Genomic DNA, 13,742 nt, shown 5'->3' with positions numbered 1-13,742 from the left:
TTGTAGTGTTATGATTTGTGTATGTTAGACAGTTAGTATGTTAGTATTTATATTATCTATTAAATCATCTATATCTATGTTCAATACAAATAGTGTTGGTCATTAATCTTGACATTTACTTTGATTACAACTACACTGCAAAATAAATTATCTTATCAAGTGAACATATCTTGTATTTGGTACAATAAGTCTATATTGAGTAGAATTATCTTATCCCACTGGCAGATAATTTAGCTTTTTTTTTTTATTTGTCAATTTAATCTTGTTCTAAGAAAACAAGATTAACATTTTCTTAAAACAAGATTAAAGTGACCAAAATCAAGAAGAAAATAAGCAAAATTATCTGGGGCGGCGTGGCTCAGGGGTAGAGCGGGGCGTCCAATGATTGAAGGGTTGGTGGTTCGAATCCCGCTCAAGCCCATGTCCATCCCATTGCCGTTGTGTCCTTGGGCAAGACACTTAACCTACTTGCCTCGTATGAATGTGTATGCATGTGAATGAATGTTGGTGGTGGTCGGAGGGGCCGTAGGCGTTGATTATTCGCCACGCTTCCGTGAGTCTGCCTCAGGGCAGCTCTGGCTGCAATTGTAGCTTACCACCACCGGTATGACTGTGTATGAACGAATAATGGACTCTGTGAAGCGCTCTGAGTCAGAGCAACAGTCAGTCAGAGAAGAGCGCTATATAAATCCAATCCATTATTATTATTATTATTATAATTCAAGATAATTCTACTCAATATTGGACTTATTGTACCAAATACAAGATCTTTTCACTTGATAAGATTTCTTTTTTTGTAGTGTACAAATATGTATATGCAGCTACCTGGGCCTTCAGAGCACACCAAACGGACACACCAAAAACATCCTAGCAAATTCACACGCACATGACATCAATAACGATAGGTTATGTATATAACCTAGTTATATGAGTACTGGCTGAGCGTCTCGCTCTTTCGCCATATTTAGATATACCTCATCTCCAGTACCTACTGTACTTCATTAACGAAAACAAAGCACCCATGCACTTGACCAGGCCCCGCCCCAGTGTCCCCCTATAAGGCACCAGGCATGGTCACACTCGCCCTTCCTCGGAAAAAAGTTTTCCATCAAGAAACCCCCCCCCCCCCCAAGGGACCTCAGGGCGCACTAAGAGCGAGACGCTCAGCCAGTACTCATATAACTTTATAATCGTTATATATTCGTACTGGCGAATCGCGTCTCGCTCTTTCGCCATATTGAGATATGGGACAGAGCAGACGTGTGGCCCGACAAATGTACCCCCTGAGGACCCGCAAGCCCTACCACCAGGGGGGAGGGGAGTCCCGTCACCCCCCCTTCCTAGTGAAGAGGGGGCGGCAGTCAACTCAAGTGCGAAAAAGAGGGAACTAGAGACCCCTAAAAACGCACAGCACAGGCGGGACCACGTGTGACACATCACCTTGTGGCACACACCCACATACCCCTGCTAACCCACCGAAGAGCGGGACGCAGGGGAGGTCCCAGACCTCAGAACCGCCTGGGAGACAGAACCCCCAGTCATGTCCATGAGGTAAAACCTAACGAAGGGACCCGGGGAGGACCAGGAGGCCGCAGCACATATGTCCTCCACCGAGGCCCCCCCTAACAAGGCGGGCAGAGGCCGCCACCCCACGAGTGGAGTGCGCCCTGACACCCCCAGGGGGGGCCAGCCCAGCCAACGTGTAGCAAAGGGCAATGCCCTCGCACAACCAATGTGACAGGCGCTGTTTTGACAGTGCCTTACCAGCGCGAGAGCCACCGTAACAAACAAAGAGCTGATCGGTAGCCCTGAGGTCCTGAGTCCGGCTGAGGTAAACCCCCAAAGCCCGGACTGGACACGACAGGTGAAGGCTCGCCTCTAACTCACCAGCGTGAGGAGGCGGATGAAACGCCTGAACCACAATATCCCTGGAGCGAAAAGAGCTCCGGATATTTTTTGGCACGAAGACTGGATTAGGCCTCAGAGTCACACCGCTATTGACACAAATAGACAAGCACTCAGGCCGCACAGAGAGAGCACAAAGCTCACCCACGCGCTTAGCGGAGGTGATGGCCAGCAGGAATGCAGTCTTGAAAGACAGCTGTTCCAAAGACGCCTGCTCAAGAGGCTCAAACGGGGCCTCGGACAACCGGCCGAGGACCAGTTGGAGGTCCCAACTCGGAGACAGAGAACGAGTGCCAAGCAGGAAACGCTTCACAAGAGGGTGGCTGAACAACGCAATCCCCTCAAACCCCTCATGACAAGAGGATATAGCCGCGGCATATACCCTCACCGTCGAAGCCGACAGTTTATCCAAAATAGACTGAAGAAAGGAAAGGACAGCGTCCAGGGGGCAGGACACAGGGTCCAAGGCCCCCACTCTACACCACTCTTGGAAAATACGCCACCTACCTGCGTAAACCGCGATAGTGGAGGGAGCATGCGCGTTCGGGATGGTGTCGACCACAGAAGGGTCCATCCTCTCCAGACTCACCCTCTCACCAGCCAAACCATCAGCGGCTGGCCCAGCACAGGGAACTGCCACAGAGACCCGTGCGCCTGCGCTAGTCCGTAGCTACTTAACTTAAATACAATTCACCGTGGGTGCATTATTGTTGATAGACGGTCACGGACAGTGTTAGGTCCTGGAGAAAGGACAGGCGATCATCTGATTTGATGTAACGTTAAAAGCGGATGTTGTTCCAACTAGCCATCTTTCCAGCTAATGCTATCATAACACCAGCCAAACACATCCCGATTCCCGTCCGAGCTCCCCGTCACACCGCACTGTCGGGGACAATGGAATTTAAGAAAGTGTATCTGCTGTTAAAATGACACAGCATCACACTTTAAAACATGTTCATTTTATAATCCTCACTCTCCGCAGGACTCGGCAGGAGATAAATTACATCATGGGATCGGAGGCTAGAATTTACGTGTACTCGCCGATACCGATACTAGCATTTTAGGCAGTATCGGCGGCATTTCCGATACCGGTATCGGTATCGGAACAACTCTAGTAAAAAGGGTAAATAAGTCTCAGCAAAACCCCCCACATTAGCTACCGACTGACCTTCATCAATGAACCGGTTAAGAGGAGGGAAAAGCGGTGACATCCCACAGCGGGGAACAACGGAACAGTGACCCAGCATTACAGCATTAGCAGCGCGCTCCAGGATAGCCGGGAAAACATCCAACTCAGAGTCACATTTACCCAGATATCCTGCCCCTTGCGCCAATACACAACTCGGTTGTCTCACAGGACGACAAGCAGTATCACTAACGCCAACATTAATGCCTGATGGCACAGGGCCTACCTGAGCGCGAGTTAGCCCGATAGCTAAACATCGCGCAACGTCCCTCGATCCGCTGTCAGAAGACGAGGAAACCCCAGGACAGACCCGACGTGCCGTTGGAACATGCCGAGAAGATTCCAGGGGCTGGAAAATCTCCGGCGAAAACCCAACATTGTTCAATTTCTCTCTGCATTTCATAACAGCTAGTTCATGGGATGCAAAGCACGTCCATGATGGAAAACAAAAAAAGAGGAAGGGCGATTGTGACCATGCCTGGTGCCTTATAGGGGGACACTGGGGCGGGGCCTGGTCAAGTGCATGGGTGCTTTGTTTTCGTTAATGAAGTACAGTAGGTACTGGAGATGAGGTATATCTCAATATGGCGAAAGAGCGAGACGCGATTCGCCAGTACGAATATATAACCTCGAACAATTCTAAGGTCGTTTTAAGTTATTTCTCCGGCAGCGTGCGCTAATATGGATTGCGGCGGCACGTGCGCACGCACAAATATGGATTCCAGCAGAGTGCGCGCAGCACAGCACCGCTGTTGAATATTTTTTCAGGGGAAACACTGTACAGTATTATTTTACAAATTATTACATTTATATACTGAACTTTATTTCAAATCAAACATCCTTTTCCTCCATTACATTTATTTAAGTTAAACAAGACCACTGACCCCTTTAGCTAAGGCTTAATACATCACAGTTGGGATCCCTTCTATCAGCTTAGTTCTCCTGGTTGCTATTCAATCCAGCAGGGAACCAGGACAAAGGTGTTCCATTTATAAAAGAGATACCAGAATAAAGTGCTCCAAAGAGTTAGGCTGAATGTGAACAAGAGTTTGATCAAATTAAAGAATGAGAGGAGAGAAAGCAATGGAGACAAAGACCGAGACATACAAACATGCTGGAACAGAGGAAGGAGAAGACTAAATCAAGATAAGAGAAAGAAACAACATACTGATCTCCTGGTGGTCTGTGGGCTCCTCCTTCATCTCAAAGGAAGTCTCCTTGGGTGGCTCTAGCGCGTCCTGATCTTCTTCTTTAATAATCAGTAGGTCTCTGGGTGGATCTGGGACAGAGGGAAACACACCTCAACATACTAGTCTTTATTTACTTCTGGGTCGAGAGTAAACTAAAGTCTCTTCAGTAGGAAGTCTTGTTCTGACTTACAGAGGTCCTGTTGGTCTGATTCCTCCTTCATTCTAGTAGGTGTGATCTTGGACGTCTTCTACTGGAACTGGAGTTTTGCTACAAGGATAAATGCAGATGGTCACAGAGAGCCCATACTGTAGATCCAAGTCTGGAACTGACTGGTCAGCCAGGACATATATAGAGACTTCTCTCCACCAATCACATCACACACGACTATGCGTGCACCTCATGGTACCAAAGCACCTCAAAGGCGCTTAAAACAAAATTACAAACATCACAAAACAAACTAGTCAGACTACTACTTGACCTTACCCCCAGAACCCACCTCACCCCTGCCCACTTTGACAACCTAGGATGGCTTAGAGTAGACGACAGAGTACAGCTACTTGCAATGGGCCTGGTCTACAAGATACACTATACGACTAAGGTACCCATGTATAGGGATGGGTACCGAATTCGGTACTTTTGAGGTACCGAACCGAAACACGTCGGTACTACCGAGTATCGAATCAAGTGAGAAACCGAAAAAAAAATGTAAATGTTTAAAAAAAACGTTTTTTTTTTTTTAACTTTTTTCTTTTCATGTCAACGTTCACACGCACAATATATGCTTACCTAGGATTTGACTTGATTCAACAACAAAGCAGTCGGAGCAATGACAAGCCGAAAACTGTCGAAATTGTAGTTATTTGAAGTTTGGATTTTTTTTTTACGGCTGAGGTAGGTAAATTAAATTTCTTGAGACTAAAGTACCGAAAAAAGGTACCGTTGGGTACCGGTATCGATTCACAGGTACCGGTATCGGTTTATCGGTTCAAATGTGAAAGGTACCCATCCCTACCCATGTACATGTCAAAATACTTCCCAAAGGTCAGTGAATACCACAACCACTACACCAGAGGAAGCTCAACAAATCATGTTAAACCCAGATTCGGCTCAAACAAGGGTCTAAATACGTTTCGCAATTATGCCACATCAATGTGGAACGCCCTACCCAAAGCTGTAAAAGAATGTGAATCCCTACCCACATTCAAAACCGCTCTTAAAGAGCACCTACGGGAGGCTGCAATTCTAAACTGGCCACCGTAAATGCCCAAAACCCCCACCACCTCCTAATAGACAGTCTCCTCCCCACCGCATGTATATATTCCCTCCCCGCCGTATGTATATTTCTCTCCCGCCCACCCACCCCCTCCTAATGTACAGTCCCCTCCCCATCATATGTATATACTCTGTCAGGATCTAGGGGTAACAGTACTGTATATTTGAATACCGTTTATGTCACAAATGTATCAGTACTAAATACCTATATGTCCCTATGCCATAAATGTCATGTATGTTGTCGTGTATGTCATAAATGTCTATATGAATTGAAAATGGGGGACCCTGATGGAAACAAGACAAACGTCTTTCTCAGGTCTGCATCCCCTTAACAATTGTGTGTATGTGTATTGAGCCGTACTGTATTGTACCCATTCTGCAATCTGTTAAATAAAGTTTTCATTCATTCATTCATTACAGTATGGAGGGGAAAAGAACGAGAACTGTAGGCCAATTAGTTGACAAGCTTTTATTCAAAGCTGATTACATGAATGCAGGACTTAATTTGTGCCAGGATCTGCCAGATTGAGACCGGCACCTATTTGATCGGATCCGGCACCTCCTCTGTCATAATCTTCTGTCAATACATTTAGTGGGGGGCATGGCCAGGTAGCATAGGGTTTTGATTGAATTGATTGAAAACTTTATTAATCCACAAGGAAGCATACAAGGACCGTTACTGTTCCTAATTCATGCAAATGACATGTCGTCAGCTTGTGACTGCAACTTGTTCCTGTTCGCGGACGACTCAGCCCTGCTGGTCTCGGACAAGAACAAGTTACAGGTTGAAAAAACCCCTCAGCTCAGAACTCGGCAGAATCTGGCTCGCTGATAACAAACTAGCATTACACCACCTGGGGAAAACAGAGTCCATTCTCTTCGGTTAAAATAACAAACTCAGCAAGACCGACTGCTTCGCAGTTACAGTGGGTGACAATATTGTCACAAGGAAAGATGAAATTACATACCTGGGTTCCATCCTAGAGGCAAATCTTTCCTGTGACAAAATGGCATCCAATGTAATAAAAAAAAGTCAACCAAAGAACTAGATTCTTGTACCAGATCTCCTCTCTGGTAAACAAGAATACCCTGAAGACTCTGACAGGAGCACTCATTCAAGGGTACTACAACTATGCTTGCACTTCAAGGTACCAAAGCACCTCAAAGGCGCTAAAAACAAAATTACAAACATCCCAAAACAAACTGGTCAGACTACTGCTTGACCTTACTCCTAGAACCCACCTCACCCCTGCCAACTTTGACGACCTAGGATGGCTTAGAATAGACGACAGAGTACAGCAACTTGCAATGGGCCTGGCCCTGGTCTACAAGATACACTACAGCACTTAGGTACCCATGTACATGTCAAAATACTTCCCAAAGGTCAGTGAATACCACGACACCAGAGGTAGCTCCACAAATCATGTCAAACCCAGATTCGGCTCAAACAAGGGACTAAACACAATTCGCAATTATGCCACATCAATGTCAAACGCCCTACCCACAGCTGTAAAGGAATGTGAATCACTACCCACTTTCAAAACCACTCTCAAAGAGCACCTACGGGAGACTGCAATTCGAAACTGGCCCCTGTAAATGTCCAAACCCAACCCCCTTCAATGTACAATCCCCCGCCCCCCCCAACCCGCCTACCCAACCAATTGTGTGTATTGAGCTGTACTGTATTGTACCCATTCTCAATCAATCAAATCCTTTATTTAACCAGATAAGCATCATTGAGATTAAAATCTCTTTTTCAAGAGCGATCTGGCCAAGCAAGGCAGCAGAAAGTTTCAACATAAAAAAGAACATCACAATAAAATACAGATAAAACATTTACATCAATTCTGCAATCTGTTAATACAATTTTCAATCATTCAATGTTTAATATAGCTTATGGTTTATGTATGGCGTTAAAGAAAGTAGAGTTGTTCCGATACCGATACCAGTATCGGAAATGCCGCCGATACTGCCTAAAATGCTGGTATCGGCGAGTACCCTCTAATTCTGCGCTCCGATACTGTTCTGAAGGATCAGATTAAACCGAATATATATATTTATTTATATATATATATTTAATTGTATTTGTATATCCCCTGATATCCCTTGTATATTCCTTGTACAATATGCATTGAATATCCCTTCTAGTCTACTGAACATCCCATAATAGTCTCCATTCTACCATTGGACGAGACCTTGGTGCCAGGTCGCCATACCCCTCAGACCAGGTTCAATCGTACCGCTCAACATGTATGGACAAGTCCTAGTTCCGCGTAGGAATATGTCTACCGCACCACTAATGGTACTATTTGTTCATAGTGCGTATATATACTGCGCTATTAAAGTAGAGCTTTCTTTTAGTCCAGTTCCTTACCCTCCAACAGAGTGACAGACGCAAAAGCCTCCCCGCGAACCACGTGTGGGCAGTAAGGCCAATTCGGCCCAGTATCGGCATTGAGACATCGTGTATATTAATATTTGAATAGTCATATTTGGCACTATATCGTCGAGTTGGACGTATTCTATTAAGCTAATAATAGTCTATTCATATGTAGTGCCTCGTGCGGTAAGAGTTCTATAGTAATCAGCACCCCCATCGTTTCGGGCATCAGCTGGACGCTTATCCAGGGTGGTTGACCCCACGTGAAGCTGCACCCGAGGAGCTCCAGGCCAAAGAGCGAGTGGACCTGTATATTGGATTATTCTACCGACGACGGCTAGCCTTCCCCGGCTTGGATTATGCTTTGAGTACTTTGATTATTCTATGGATAAAGGCCAACACTGCGGTGTGTTGGAAATACCCCCCCCGGAGAGGACGACAGGTGAGAAGACGCTCTACACGACGAGGTCGCCTCACGTCTCTCCATCGTGGACCGGAGGACGCCGGCCACAGAGAGTCCAACTGCTTTCATCTGTGGCTCGAGGATCGCTGGGCACCGGGTCGCACGACTGTGGGCTCTCCCAGGATACCCTCGGCCAGACGGGATACAGCCAGACTCTACCCCCCCCCCCTCCAGCTGTCCTACAAGCAGTCGGAACCTTCCCCTAGTGTATCCAGCTATATAATCATTCAAGTATCATTGCTATTGTTCCCTAAATATTCCAGGTTGTATATTTGCTTCCTGCGCAATCAGAGATTGGACATTCGATATTGATCTACCTACGAATACTCATTTGCCATAAAAGTGCATACTATTTCAAATCATAAATGTAATTAAGTGATCGTTGTACATACCTTTTGCTATGTATTATTATTAAACGCAGACTTTCGACTTGGTACATTTGTGTTGGATCCGTTTCATCAGGTGGGAGTGTTTATCATAATTATTTATACCTAGTACTGGGTGGCCAGAGTCTAAAGTACAAGAGGTAGTGGTAGTAAGTATCATATCTAACCATACAGTCAGGGAATTGTACCCCTCAGTTACAATTGGTCCTTCGAGCCGGAGGGTAATCAGTGTAATATTAATATAGTGTTATTAATATTAAAATGGCCTATGATGAACACTCCACGAAACGATCCTCCTAACCAACAACGCCCGCGGCGCAAACGACAGCTCCCTCAGTACCTAGAGGCTTACGCTGTCAGTCAACAACCTAGTCTTCTACCAACAGTAAACGCGGTAAAACTAGAAAGTAAAATTATGTCTAACCCTAACGACCAGGCTACCCCGACCATAGAGGCCCCTATGGGTTCTAACGTAACTGACCCAGCTCACGGTGGGGACCAGGGGGAACCAGACATGACTTTACACCCCGCCAATACCGAAGAAGTAGTCCCCGACGAGTCCCGGGAGGAAGACAACACTACCGAGAGAGAACTCGGCACGGAAGAAGATGAGGAGAGCACCGTGGAGATAGAGCTCCAAGACTCCGCACGGAGTACCCCAAGGGACGGCTCCCCTATACAACCGTCTTCTCCCAGCGAGGCAGAGAGGACACTACAGCAGGCATTCCTCGTCAGCCTGAAAGCCTCTACTGAACGCAATAGACTCCAGGGTGAACGCGATCGATTGCAGATACAGCAACGGAGCGAAGAAGAGCACATACGCCTGGAAATAAGACGCATTCAGATGGAAGAGAATATGGCAAGAGACCGGGCCGACGCCCAGCGCGCCGCCACCGGTGCCCAGAGAGAATCGGATCTCACCAAGCGCGAAGCCGAGCGCGACAGAGCACAAGCGCAACTAATAGAACAGCTGATCAGAAGGACAACACCCCCTCCCTCCACCAGAGGCTCCAGGAACTCGTCTAGACATCACTCCAGGGCGGCATCCCCTAGCCGAGTAAGCGACCCTGAACTTGACCAACAGACGAGGTTTATACCCCCCGCAGACCCCCTTCCCCAACCGGTCCAAGCGAGACCCAGCCACCGGGAAGGAGCAGCATACACTGCGGAGAGGCTAAATCAGAGACTACAAGCCCTGGATGACCTAACGGAAGACGAAGAGGAAGAGGAGGAGAACCACGCCCGACGACAACACAGTACTCTACCGGACCAGGAGGTCCAGTACAGCCCAGGCTATACCCCCGCGGAGCTGCGCTACAGACCCCCCGACGCTATTCACGGGTGAGCACGACGCACGACCCGCACCGAAGAACAGCACCTGGACCAGCGGGCCCTGGTACACAGCCGGTACCAGCCCACGCCAAGGAGCAGGAGGAGACTCGCCTAGGAGGCCTCTCCCCCAACGCTCGCCGATGTATCAACAATCCGCGTCATACATTGGCACACCTATGGTACCAGACTTCACCCAGGAGAACCGGGCCCAGTATACGGAGCTCCGCATGTGTCTGGAGACAATGTTGGTGGATGTCATTGATGAACGCCATAAATACGCGATACTACTGAAGCATTTAAAGGTACCCCGCGCGCACAACATAGCGCTCGCCTACGCCACTTCCACGACCCCATACACCGCAGCGCTGGTAGCGTTGGACCAGAGATATGGACGTATATGGGATTACGTGATCCAGGAGATCAGGCACATCGACCGCCTACCCCCAGCAACAGACAATCTAGCACTGGACGACCTGTCCATCAGAGTGCAGTCTCTAGTAGGGATGCTGGGAGCGCAGAGGGAAAAGGGTAGGCATGAACTATACGCCAACTCAAATGTAGAGAGGATCTTGGAGAAGCTACCGCCCGCCCGACAGGAGCGCTTTAGGCGGCAGAGAGACCACCGAGACCCTAATGGCCCCGAACCGAACCTCCTCGATCTAGCCGACTTCCTGGCGAGAGAAGTCAGCAGCTTACGGCTAGATACATTCGGACGGAGCACCCCTGGCTCCAGAGAAGGAACCAGGAGACTAAATGATGGAAGAAGATCGGTGACTGTCATGCACCAATCGGAGTCAGTGCCAAGCAGTAGGAGCCACAGTACCCCCTCAAGAAAGGAGAAGTGGAAGATAGTGTGCCCCTACTGTGAGAAAGAACACTGGCTGTCACAATGTGACTCATTCCCCAAGATGAATGCGGAGGAAGCGAGTCAATGGATAAAGTCCAACAGACGCTGTTTTCGCTGTGCGCGATCACACATGGCAGCCGAATGCCGCTTAAAGAAAAAGTGCAGTCGGTGCGATGGAGCCCATCTGGACATACTCCACGACAGTAACAGACGGCGGCCTCCACCCGCACCATCCAGCAGCAAAGCAAGCGTCATGTACATCGACCCCGCCAGCAGCAGCGGAGCCAGAGTGCTCTTAAAGGTAGTCCGTGTGACATTGAGCTACCAGAATAAAGTCATGGACACTTACGCCGTCCTTGATGACGGGTCAGAGAAGACCCTTCTGCTCGCGTATGTATTTTGACATGTACATGGGTACCTTGGTCGTGTAGTGTATCTTGTAGACCAGGCCCATTGCAAGTTGCTGTCCGTGTGGAACTAATGTGCCAACAACCTTTCCGTGGGTGAACTCATTGAGATAGTTTTCAATTACTTATACTAATACTAATCTATACAATCACCTGTTGTTGAATAAATACCATTACTTTATAGTTATTACTAAAAAACTATAATTTATATAACATATATATATTTTTTAATGTATGCACTGGTATCGGATCAGTATCGGCCGATAACCAAAGCTTAGGTATCGGAATCGGATCGGGAAGGAAAAAATGGTATCGGAACATCTCTAAAAGAAAGTGTTTAGATCAGTTCAGATAGGAACAGACCTTTTAGATATAGAGGCAGAATAATCCTTGTCTAAGGTCTGAGGAATCAATGGCAGTCTACCCATGGCTTGTAGAAAGGGAGGTGTTATGTTAACGTGTGTGCACATAATTCAGAATGGTATAATAATGGGATCTAGACTGTGAGAATTATTTCAGGAATGAATGAATGAATGAATGAAAACTTTATTTAACAGATTGCAGAATGGGTACAATACAGTACGGCTCAATACATACAATTGTTAAGGGGATGCAGACCTGAGAAAGACGTTTGTCTTGTTTCCATCAGGGTCCCCCATTTTCAATTCATATAGACATATATGACATACATGACATACAGATAGTCAGTACTGCTACATCTATACATTTATGACATACCAGATTTGCAAATACAGTACTGTTTGTGATACAGAAGGAGTCAAGAAAAGGGAGTATATACATTTGACGTAGAAACTGTACATTGGAGGAGGTTGGGTGGGGGGGGTTGGGTACATTGGGATATTGACAACCATACTGGGTAATTTACATTGGAGGTGGTTGGGGGGGGGGGGGGGCGGGGGGCACACTGTATAAACAAGTAACACTGTACATTGAGGGGGGGGGGGAGGAGACACTGTACAAACAACACAATTGTACATTGAACTATTGACAAAACCATACTAGGTAAATGACTGTACATTGGAGGGGGTTGGGTTAGGATATTTACAGGGGCCAGTGTTGAATTGCAGTCTCCCGTAGGTGTCCCTTGAGAGAGGTTTTGAAAGTGGGTAGTGATCCACATTCCTTTACAGCTTTGGGTAGGGCGTTCCACATTGATGTGGCATAATTGCGAAACGTGTTTAGTCCCTTATTTGAGCCGAATCTGGGTTTAACATGATTTGTGGAGCTCCCTCTGGTGTTGTGATCGTGGTATTCACTGACCTTTGGGAAGTATTTTGACATGTACATGGGTACCTTGGTCGTGTAGTGTATCTTGTAGACCAGGCCCATTGCAAGTTGTTGTACTCTGTCGTCTACTCTAAGCCATCCTAGGTTGTCGAAGTGGGTAGTGATTCACATTCCTTTACAGCTTTGGGTAGGGCGAGGTGCATTTCGAGCTGCATTTCTTTGGGTAGGGCGAGGTGCATTTCGAGCTGCATTTCTTTGCGAGGGTGTTATGGAGGTAACTGAACTAAACCTGCTCTGGAGCAGGTTCAAACTGTCTGATCTGGTGCCATAGCGATTTAGAAAATACAACGTCGGGGAACGGAAATGTCTGACTTAAGTCAAGCTGCTGAACATTATCCGGCTAACGAGGAACAGGGTCCAGGCTGCTGCAAGTAGCTGTACTCTGTCGTCTACTGTCAGCCATCCTAGAGAACTATGTTGTTCTGTGTCAAAGGTTCCCTTCTGCTGCTGCTGCTGCAAGGAAGGAGCGATAAGAGGAAAACAATGTGAATATAACTGTACTTACGTTTTGATCCAGTACAGTTCTGCCACAGCGACGTTAGCAAGAGACTCGTTTAATGTCTCTGCTCCGACTCACAACAAAGACAACAACACACTTGATCTGGTTCACAATCGGGTTCAAAGTCAGTCATGTTTGCACGGAGGAGTTGACGGTGACCGATAACACTGGTCCTTTGATCAGGGTTTTGTAGCAGAGACGCGAGTTAAAAGCTCCTCAATGTAAACAGTCTGGCTGTAGAAACGTTAGCTGCTGGTTTTAACAGCGACGCGCGGCCATCTTAGATGATGACGTCACTCGCTCCGTTCAAGCCGTAACCCGCTCCTCTTGTTGATTTACGACATATGTGTCGCAAAACAGAGAGGCAATGGTAATCTTCCTGTCGCGTATTCTTGGAATAACGTGAGACCACAACTGTGAACTGATCTGGTCATTTATTTACCATCGCAATCACGTAAGTTAACTCTCCCGTTACCTTGAACTCCCCTCCTATACATAGTCCCCAGCCCCATTCCTATTGGCCGGGCACTCACCTTACTTCCTGTTCGTCATACCAATAGACCCGG

At 47.1% G+C, this 13,742-nt stretch overlaps 1 protein-coding gene across 1 annotated transcript in view; it reads right to left on the bottom strand.

Annotated features, from left to right (window-relative positions):
- LOC311231833 (uncharacterized protein) overlaps positions 1-4,502 on the bottom strand; it is a gene marked incomplete at both ends in the record, with an annotated part of 52,323 nt that extends 47,821 nt beyond the window's left edge. The window contains 2 exons of the mRNA XM_084318455.1: positions 4,260-4,370; positions 4,472-4,502. Of these exons, the coding sequence (XP_084174581.1) occupies positions 4,260-4,370; positions 4,472-4,502 (142 nt within the window). The remainder of the gene's footprint in view (positions 1-4,259; positions 4,371-4,471) is intronic.
- Positions 4,503-13,742: the final 9,240 nt, after the last annotated feature.

Source organism: Notolepis coatsorum, assembly GCF_963971535.1.
Source record: "Notolepis coatsorum genome assembly, chromosome: 7".
NCBI classification, from domain to species: Eukaryota; Metazoa; Chordata; class Actinopteri; order Aulopiformes; family Paralepididae; genus Notolepis; species Notolepis coatsorum.
The sequence above is the reverse complement of the archived record's forward strand: the minus strand, read 5'-3'. Positions and strand labels throughout refer to the sequence as shown.